The following is a 10,598-nucleotide window of genomic DNA, read 5'->3' as shown; positions in this document are numbered from 1 at the left end:
TAAAAAATACAAATGAAAGATAATGTCATTTCAAACATGTCATTAAAATGCGTATTAGGATCATTGAGCTGGTTGGAAGACAGAAACACGTGGATGAAAAGTAAAACGAGAAAACTTTTTATCGACTACAACTGAACTGGAAATGTTTTGAGTTGTCACCGACTAAAACTATGACGGGTAAAAAGAAACTAAACGTGAAAAATCTGGCATATAAGACGCACCCTGTTCTGAAGGTCTCTTAGAGAGAAAAAAAAGTTTAAACTGTTTTCCTGCGTGACGATTTATATTGTGTTCAGCGATGTCTACAACGTGCAGTTTCTGTGCAGCTGTGTCACTTTCGGGAGTTTGCGCTCCTACTAGCTACAGTACGGTAGTCGAGCTCTCAGCCTGCAGGGAAAGGCACAGACCTGCTAGCGACCTGCTAGCTTGCGAGTCGCGCTGCCCGACTCCGCTGGTCACTCTTTAACTTTAATATAGGACTCTTTCAATCAAAAGAGCACTCCACAATGTTTATTTATGGAACAATACACCACTGTTTCTGTAAATGTATGATTATGACCTCGTGAGGGAGAAAAGATGTGGAAAAAGTCGCACAGCCAGCCTGGTGCGTGTCGCCGTCTTTCCCAGCACAGCGTACACTCAGATTTCAATACACAATGAACGAGGATGGGTTTTTATTCACGTCAGGTCGCAGTGATAGTGGCTGCTGCCCCGCTGTAATGACGGCGCGTGTTTCAGTATTTCAGCTCAACTTTTAAGATGAAAAAATAGGTATTAAAAGTGCGTCTTATACACCGGATTTTACGGTAATATGCATTTTTTTGTCTAAAGACTAAATCTGAAATAGTGCACCCTGCTCCTTTAAAAAAAAAATAGAGAAGTTTCATATTCTAACTGTAATATTGAAACAGCCCTGTGACAGTACTATCATGAACTATTTCCCTTTTATTCAATCTGTGGAGGTGCATTATGGGTACTAAAGGTGTCAGCTTATGAATGAGAGATCACTGAAAGCTCTCGTGGGTCATGATCGCTTGAATGAACCCCAGCAGGGTGATGCAGGACTCTGCAGCGTGTCAGTCAACGTTGACTTGAATTCTTTCAGCGGATTGATTTGATTGGACGTTGAATCTCGTCTATAATCAGAATTATGTACAAAGCAGCGGTCTGTTATTCACAGTAACAGACGAGCATAAACAATCTGACCATCGCTGTTTCATGTTTTATACTCCTCTGCTGATGTGTGGGACTGCAGAGATCAGCCATGAAGTCAGTGTGTCTCGTGTTTGTGTGTGTGCACGGTGTGAGTAAATAAAAAATAAGGCAGTGTGGCGGGGGGGGGGGGGGGGGGGGTGTGTGGGTGTATGCTGACCGCTAACCAGCTCCGATAAACCGGGCGAGCTGCAGCGCTTCTTCATAGTAATGACTGGTGTGCAAGTACAACGCAGCAGCTTGGATGATCCATCACTGCGGCTCACACTGCATCACACACACACACACACACACACACACACACACACACACACACACACACACTTACGCACACAGGGATGTTGAACGTGACTGCTGCCGCTTTAACGCTAACATGTGTGTGGTTTAGAGTAAGGGGGGGGGGGGGGGGGGGGGCGGGCTCACCTGAAGAATGTGACAAAGAACTGCACCAGATCCATGAAGTTACTGTGCTGCGAGAAGGCGATCTGGAATGAAAGAGAGAGAGAGAGAGAGAGAGAGAAACAAAACGACAGTCAGAGTCAGAAATGTGCTTCAATAAGGGAGATTTCAAAACGCACTCATAAACATGCAAGCCTTGGAGAGGTAGTCGACCTTGTACATCCGACAAAAGACGCACAAATGAGCGGGGGAAGACAATGCCGCCCTGTGTGCTCGCAGAGACACACAATGCATACGATCTGTGTGAGCTGCAGATCGGACAAGTTTATTTACAACACTACGTCCTCAAACTTGATGCATATTTTTTGTAATTTAAAAAAAGTTACAATTTAATCTCAAGCCTCAAGATGATGAGGGATTTTCATGGGATTTCTTTTCCCTTATGGTAATCCCAACAACTACTGGGAGGTTCCCCAGTCTGTCTGCTTATCTGCGTTCCAAAATTGCAACGCCTGTCAGAGCGACAGCACGCCAGCAAGCCGGGGCCTCTCACATGCCCACAGCACAGTGCAGGAAAAAAACTCATTCTTGGACATGTGGGCAGAAATATTCACCGTGCAATCATCACAAGAGCAATCACACTAACGACAAACACGTCTTAATCAAGGTTGCCACGGGTAACATTGGCATTGTTGTGTTACCACCTCCTCTCTGCCTCATCATCCTCTACATTTATGTCTGAAAACCTTCCCCTCATGTATGCACAAAAACCTGCAGCAGCACAACACTGCCCCTCTCTGGCAACATCAGGGTACTGCAGTCCATGCCTGCAGCAGAATTTGCCCCCCTACACTTCCTTCTCTCCTCTCTCCTAGGTGACACCTTGGACCTAGAACTTATCACCTGCTCCTGCTTTATTATTATTCCTCAGCGAGGCGGGGATTTGCATACAATTCCAGTTGGAGAGAAAAAAGGAAGGAGGGAAGAAGACAAAAGATGGAAAAAACCCAGCGGATTAGTCCATGAATACTGAATGTGTGATCGAGAATTTCAATGCATGCATAGAAGGAGTGGATGGGTCAGTGTGTGTATTAATCCACAGTGACTTTGCACACGAGCAACACAAGGTCTCTGCGGTGAGATGACACCGGTGTGTGTGTGTGTGTGTGTGTGTGTGTGTGTGTGTGTGTGTGTGTGTGTGTGTGTGTGTGTGTGTGTGTGTGTGTTTTGTGGAAGGCCTGAGGTCTAATTTACTCGTGTAGTCAGCACCATCTGGCTGGGCTAATGTGTTGCTGTTGATTACTGTTGAGCGCTGAATCCTCTGTGTGATCATTTTTTCCTCCAGACTGTTGAACACTGAAGAGAAGTTCGGGGGTGCCAACAACAGGCGCCGCAGAAAAACTTTTCAGAACACGTTGGCTGGAGTGGATTTAAGTTGGTAAAAACAACCAGGACTGTGCCCGTAGAAGTTGAAATCGAGAATGACCCCCCGAGTCAAAAAAAAACATTTTGTCAGTCGGATCTCTGCACCTTTTTTTGTTGAGGCTGTGGCCTTGTTAAAAAGCGCAATGCAGGAGCCAACACGATGACAGGCTGTAAACTCAAAACAAACCCCAGCTGCTTCCACTAGAATCAATACATTGAAAACATAAAGATCAACACATCTTCATGTGAACAGAAACTGATTCAAAACAACACAACATTCTTTCCCACTGCCGTCCGACTCCTAAACAACTAACAGGAGTGTAACAATCACAAACTACTAACTATGCTCAGTTTGTAAATATTACACTCATTTTTTGCACAGTTTAAATTTTATATTTGCACTCTACTGCCTTCAAATTGCCTTATTTTTTTGTATATTTTGTATTTGTATATATTATTATTATATATTTTTTGGCTATGTTTAATTTTAATATTTTATTGTTGGAATTCATTGTGGACAGCAAAGAAAGAATTTCATTGTACAGGGAAACATGTTTCCTACTGTGCACATGACAATAAACATTTTGAATCTTTGAATCTTTTGAATCTTTATTGCACAATATCTGCAAAAAGAGACAAGTCAGACGACGCTCTCTGTGCCGGTCTGAGAACAGACTGCTCATATGTCGGCTGCAGGGAAACGTTTTCAGTCCTCCCCCCATCACCTTCATGGCCGAACCAGCTTAGATTTGAGCTGAACAGAGAGATCATCGTACCACGGTGACATCTGAGGAAACTCTCCCACACGGCCGCAGGAATGTACTCAAATGTTAGTTGTGATTCTCAAACTTGTGTTTTTTTCACTGTTTGGTTTGAAACTTCCTCACTAAGAGAGACACATTTATCCTAAATGGAGGAACTCCTGTTGAAGAAAAGTTTAAAAAAAATGTTCCTACAGACCGAGTCGATTGCTTTTATATGTAAATATAGTCCGTTTTAGAGATAAGATGAAAATACATTCATGCGGCTAGAAGACGAGAATGTTTCTCAGTATTAGACTCAGTGATTACCATAATAGTTAAAACATGAATTCATTAATATTCTCATCTTCTTTTGACTGAGAGCTAATACAGCTGTGGCTGAGCTGAGATAAAAACGCATCATATGATGATTCAGAACACAAAAATATATTTTTTTGGTCACTCACTTTTTGGCATTACGATCGCTGAATGCTCTGAAGAAAGAGCTGCACAAGCCTAGTGGTTAAGTACATGCAATCCATGTATCCATCAATGGCTAAAGTCCTCCAAGCGACAGCCCGGGTTCAAATCTGACCTGTAGCTAATTTTCCCGCACATCATTCCCCACTCTGTCTGCTTTCCCGCTCTGTCCTCTTATCTCTAAATAAAGGCATAAAAAAGCCCCAAAATAAACCTCTAAAAGAAGCTCGACAAACTGCACTTTCCAACATCTTTTGGTGCATCTACAAGGCCTGAAGGATTAAAATAGGTGAAAACAGGTCTAACCCTAGCATCTCCAAAATGCAATGCAGAGGAACTGTTTGAATTCATCCTGAGATTCTAAGAAACCAATCGTGTTGTTGCACCGAGAGAAAATCTTTAGTGTGGAATACTTCCCCTCTCTGTGCTCATGAATGTAAAGTGAAAAAGGACTGAGGAGAAACTAAAAGGATATAGAATGAAACTGTGAATGCAAGCGATTCTTTGAAGAGCAAAAGCTTGGTATTATCAAAGAAGCCTTGTCAGCCGATGAACCGAGAGCCCCGCTCGCTTTATGACGGCGGCCTAACAAAGCCCTCGACTTCAGAAGGTGATTAAAGGCACAAAATGTTCCTTTTCTAATCGCACATAAAGCCGCCCATCAACGCCAGCGCTGACTGTGTCAACACCACAAGAAGAAGCAGCACAGATAGGAGTGTCAGCGTCATGTCATTGCTGCACAACTCCGGTTTTAAAAAAGCACAAGTAGGCCGTCTCTCTTCTCCGAGAAGATGTGAGATAACAGTTATTGTAGCAGCTAATCTCTCGTGTCAGCTGTGTGTGGTGTTTTGTCACCGAGGAGGGAGGCTGACGGCGGCGGGAGGGAGGGCTCGGGTGACGCTCTCGTTATGTGCCCAGCAGAGGGTGACTCTTAAGGGGGCCCGCCAAGTATCTTGCAGCAGGGCCTGTCAGGCTGCCAGCGGGCATTAAGACTGGAGATACTCTGCCTTTTAATGGCTTCTGACAGCCGCTTGAACTATGTTGGGAGTTTTGAAGGGAAAGTGTCGTTATCAGCAAAAGGAGGACGCTGCTCAACAGGTTTCACAAAAAAAAAAAGAAAAAAAAAAAGGAAAAGGTCGGGAAGTAGATGAATTTTAAATACACTGGGGCTGGAATATGAATGTGAGAACTTTGTATGCATGTGGGTGGAGGAGCTGCTTTCAGGTTTATCATGATCCAGAGAGCACCTACAGATGAAGTTTTGAACAACAGCGGTAAAACTGAAGGGCACATTGTCCCTCTACAAGTTTAAAAATCAGCTTCATATGGTGAAAATCTATTTATATCTAGCGATGTTGAAGAGGTGAGTATTTAGGTATTTTTTGAAGGTGGAGGGTGATGGGGAGTCTCTGATGTTTTTTGGGAGTGAGTTCCAGAGGATGGAAGTCCTGATTAACATCTTATTTTGAGATAATGAGGCCTGAGATGCCTAAAAAAGTTTCTTGTAATAAGACGTTACATCTCATTGGTGCTTGACCCATTGCCAGATATATATATTTTTAAAGCTGTATTTTTGGGCTTTTTTATGTCTTTAATGGAGAGATAAGACAGTGGATAGAGCTGGAAATCAGGGAGAGAGAGAGTGGGAAAGGAGCCACAGGCTGGATTTGAACCTGGGCCGCCTGCTTGGAAGACTAAAGCCTCCATCCATGGGGCACGTGCACTAAACACTGCGCCACCAGCGCCCTGGCAGATAGTTTTTTTTTTATCTCATAACAAACAATCCTGGCAGATTTTTCACTTGTTAGATCTTGAAAAAAAAAGTGTAATAAGACGTTTTGACAGGATTGATTGATGGATGCATGAATAGACAGATGGACGGACAGACGGATTGATGGACGGAAAACTGGATAGGTGATGTATGCAATGCATGGATAGACAGACGGATGGATGCATGGATGGATGGATGGATAACTGGATGGATGGATGGAAGTATGCATTGATGGATTGATGAATGAATGGACAGACAGATGTATGGATGAATGGATGGATGGATAGCTGGAATGCATAGATAGACAGATGGATGGATTGATCGATGTCAGGATGGATGGATGGATGATAGATGGATGTAAGTATGGATGGATAGCTGCATGCATGGACGGATGCATATTTAGTCGGAAGGAGGATGGATGGATGGATAGACTGATGGATGGGAGGGGTGGATGGATGCATACATGGTTGGACAGACGGTCGGAGGATGGAAGGATAGACTGGTGGAAGCGATGGAATGCATGGATGGACGGATGGATGGATGAATGTAAGTATGGAGGGATGGATGCATGCATTGTTAGCCAGATGGTTGGAGGATGGATGGATGGATGGAGGATGGATGCTTTGGTTTAAAAAAAACATTCACTTAATTAACTGATTTATCTTTTTTAATTTGTCTGCATAAAACAACTGAATTCACTGTTTGAATAAGAAGTAGCTGGCTGCAGGTCGTACCTGTCTCTGCTGACTTTCTTTTCCCTGAACCTCTCTGTAATCAGTATCACGACGCAGCCATCAGGCAGCCATGCATGGCCCAGATAAACACTACACGAGTCCACACAGATACGCAGAGCGGCCCAGTCGGCTGATAGCTGCAGCTGCTGCTACTCCACGGCGGGGTATTAAATCGGAGAGGCTGTTCTAATCTCCACCATATCATGACATGTTCACTAAGGCACGGAACAGGAGATCACAGCTCTTTAATGTAATTAGTCTGGGATTTGCGTTTCATTACAAACATCATTAAATTCTGATCTTTTCTTCATCAGGAATGATAAAAAAGGGGGGAAAAAGAGGGGTGGGAGAACTCCACAATGACTGAAATTGATTTAGCTTTGATGGTGCAAGCTGATGAAGTCATCACAGTATTTACTTTAACGGAGGAACAAGATCTAATTTCTGGTGGGTCAAAATGATTATTATCATTATTATATCAAAGTGTTTTCCCTGCAATCTGTGCTCTATGTGATCTCTGTTAGTTTATCAGATACAAACTGTGATAAAAACTGTTCAATATTTAAAGAAGTGAACTTGAGCTGAGCTGTAAAGCAGAGTTGAAGTCAACACCATCTGAACCAGGATCGAGTCACAACCAAGAGATCAGAGTATGGAGAAGAAGACAATACAGCACCAAGACATTGAATGTTTAACACCAGGACCATCCACTTTATTTAAAGATAGATGACATGACAGCTGGCAAAGCTTAATGAACCAATACAACAATCACTGAACTTTCCATAACCGTAAGTGAAAACATCTACTGGATAAAAAGTCCCACATTCAAAATCTGAAATATTCCAGCACCTGTTGTGGAGGTTATTTTGGCTTCACTTTCATACAACAGGTGGTGGTAGAGAAGGGTCATACATCTTGAAATAATCACCAAGACCAATGTGTAGCGTAATTAAATTATTAAGATGTTATGTCTTTATTTAACCTCGTATTTAAGAAGGGGCACCACTTCCTGTTAAAGGAAGAAAATAACTTTAATGGTATAAGTTAATTAATCAATCAGTCAGTTTCATATCTTGAAAGAAGTAAGTTCTGGAAATGTTAAACAAGAAAACATACAGACAAAGTCCTGAATTTTATGTGTAAAATGTAATATAAAAAGGGGTAACCAATAATGTATAGATGAAACAGATAAAGAATAGGATTATTATGATCAGGATAATGCAATTATAATGTATGGTGACATTATATATTTAGTAATGAGATAAGACGCGGTATTGTTTGAATGACTTAATCAGAAAATGGTCAAAAAGAAAAAGTTGATAAAGGAATTTTGGGATTCTATTTGGATTTAAAGGAGGGCTCTGAATAGACACGACTCAAGACTCAATCTTCCAACACCCCTTGCCACCAGCAGTCTTACTGTGAGATGTGTTCAATTGAACTCCGCCGGCTGGTCCCGCGTTTCAGTCTCTGGCAAGCGGTTCTTTTCAGGCCCAGAGAGGTCCACGGGCCAGATTAGATGCCTTGACAACTTGGTCGGAGTGTGCAGCTGGGATGGAGATTGTACGTCGGTTCAGCCGTTGTCTCAGAAGCTCCAAGAGGATCCAACAGGAAAAAATATTAAAGAGTCTTTTGATGCGTCGATTTCCAATTCAGATTGACCGGATGGCCATCTTGATGAATCCAAACTAAGGAATTGGCGTTCAAAATTGAAGAGCAAAGACTTTGGAGAAGAAAGTTCAAAAACCTTACTTGAGCCAGAAAGAATTGATGTTCCAAAAATTGTGCGTGAAAAAGAAAGTTCGGCAGAGACTCGTCTCTACGGCACAAACTTAAAAGAATCGGGCCGAAGTCCGAAGAGAAGAGAGCAAGAGCTGAAGCTCTAAACTTCAACAAACCAAAACCAAGAAGAAATTAAAGATCTGAGCTGAGTGTTGAACTCTTATCAGCTGCGGCCGAAGGAGGGGGGCCTGCAGGGGAAGGGTGACTCCCATTCTGACCAGAGGACAATTGTTTAAACTAAACCGAGTTTACTCAATAAGATTAAGAATAAGAATCTAAACATATATACGTCACCATACATTCATTTCGATATTATTTCTATCAGATCCACGTTGATGTAGGTTCACGCCATATATTTAGACAAACATTTCTATCAGATTCATGTTGAGATGAAAATCACACCACCTGGGAACATCCTCAGTTAATCCCAGCCTGTAGGTGAACAAAAACATGTTATACAGTCAGCATTCTTAATAAGACATATTAATAAAGTATGAAAAGAAATTGGTGTCTTTAAATAACACCTTCTATAGGAAGAGAGGTTGTAAAACGTGGCTGCTGATAACGGCTACAAATGAATGTCTTAAACTATATGAAACACAAAGAATAATGTGTCTTGTGCAAGTTAAATGAAATCCTCAAAATCCGGAGTTTTGCAACAAAGAGATACTGCCCAGTCAATTGAATGATCTTATTCCTCTTTTCCTCAGACCAGGCCGACCTGAGACCTCCAGAGAATCTGTCTTCAGCATGGTCTCATGACAAAGACCAATCTGGACCACTTATTTTGGAGCACTGTTGCACATAATCAACTACGGTATTGTGGGGAATTGGCCGCGTTCAATTTAGCCATAAAAAAAAAGAAAAATAAATGTGTCGCTTTTTCAACGAGTCATACGACCGATTTGAATGTAATAATCGACCATGATTCTTTCCAAAGAGGGCCTGCGGTGAATGTCCAGCGTTTTCTTTGTAGCTCCAACATAACGAGCAGTACTCGTTCAGTCATCATAGTTTCATGTTCCTACAGAAGCACCATTTCTGGACTTTTAGAGGACTTTGAGAAAAAAAACATTTTCAGCATGTTTGAAGTGTATTTGACCAGAGAATAAAGCCCACATTGTTCTTGAAAGAAGGCATTTAGAATAGTATCATATAAAAGCCTGGCACTTTGCATTGAAGCCACAGCTAGCAGTGTTTATAAGTGAGTGAGAGGGTGAATGTGACAAGCAGTGAGTAGATAAAAGAGTAAAGAAATGATTTTATTTAGCGAGTGGAGTTAAAGCACACAAAAACCTGCTTGCAAACGGTGTGCACGCTGTTCTCAACACTACTTCCGACCACGTGAAGGCAAACAGAAGCAACCTTGAGGTGGCTTAGTGAGAGAGACAGTGAGAGAGCTCTCTATAGCTGCTGCACACTAAAGCTGGGCGAGAGAGAGAGAGAGAGAGAGAGGGCTTAGCTTGCACACACAACCCACTCTGAATGCAGCATGTGTTTCAACTTAACATTCCACTTTGCCCTTGCTCTTTCTCGGCTGCTGTTTATGAACCGTTTTCCAACAAACTCCGATCTCTGCCTGCCAACACTGGAGGACCCAACCGCCTACGATTTACTCACACACACACACATCCCCAATGCCACACTGCAGCAGACCACTGAAGGCAAAGGGAAAAAAAATGTTTTGAAGAGATTGTTTCGAAAAGATGATTTTGAGACGAGGAGAAGTGGCAGGAAAAGAGAAACAAGTGGAAAGATTTTTACCTCGCTGTCGAAGGCAAAGCTCCATGAGTGCGAGGAAGAAAAAATGACCCGCTAACAGACCTGCATGCTTTTAGGTTCAAGACCAGGGCCGATCTTCTATGTGATCCCACCCACCCGAGCAGCAGAAGGTGAGGTGGACCCTGGGAGGTGGAGGGAGGGGTGAGACCTCCAGAAGTCTAACAGGGAGCAGCTGGAGCTCTGTAGCTGAGAGAACTAAAAGCCCTCACAGGGGCAGGACATGGAAGATGGAGGCAGGATTTTCCTCTCCTTCAGGAGGAGGGCACGGGGGGG

The 10,598-nt window shown here is 42.7% G+C and overlaps 1 protein-coding gene across 3 annotated transcripts in view; it reads right to left on the bottom strand.

Annotated features, from left to right (window-relative positions):
• The window catches only part of atrn (attractin), a 183,440-nt gene that overhangs the window by 96,868 nt on the left and 75,974 nt on the right, over positions 1 to 10,598 (bottom strand). The window contains exon 25 of one of the 3 annotated variants that reach the window (XM_061062761.1): positions 1,636 to 1,697. In XM_061062761.1, coding sequence (XP_060918744.1) covers positions 1,636 to 1,697 — 62 coding nt within the window. Of the gene's footprint in view, positions 1 to 1,635; positions 1,698 to 6,369; positions 6,649 to 8,726; positions 8,976 to 10,598 lie in introns of those variants that run through there. The other 2 variants (XM_061062762.1, XM_061062763.1) reach the window with 2 other exon arrangements.

This window comes from Labrus mixtus, chromosome 18, assembly GCF_963584025.1.
Source record: "Labrus mixtus chromosome 18, fLabMix1.1, whole genome shotgun sequence".
In the NCBI taxonomy this organism is placed as follows: domain Eukaryota; kingdom Metazoa; phylum Chordata; class Actinopteri; order Labriformes; family Labridae; genus Labrus; species Labrus mixtus.
The sequence above is the reverse complement of the archived record's forward strand: the minus strand, read 5'-3'. Positions and strand labels throughout refer to the sequence as shown.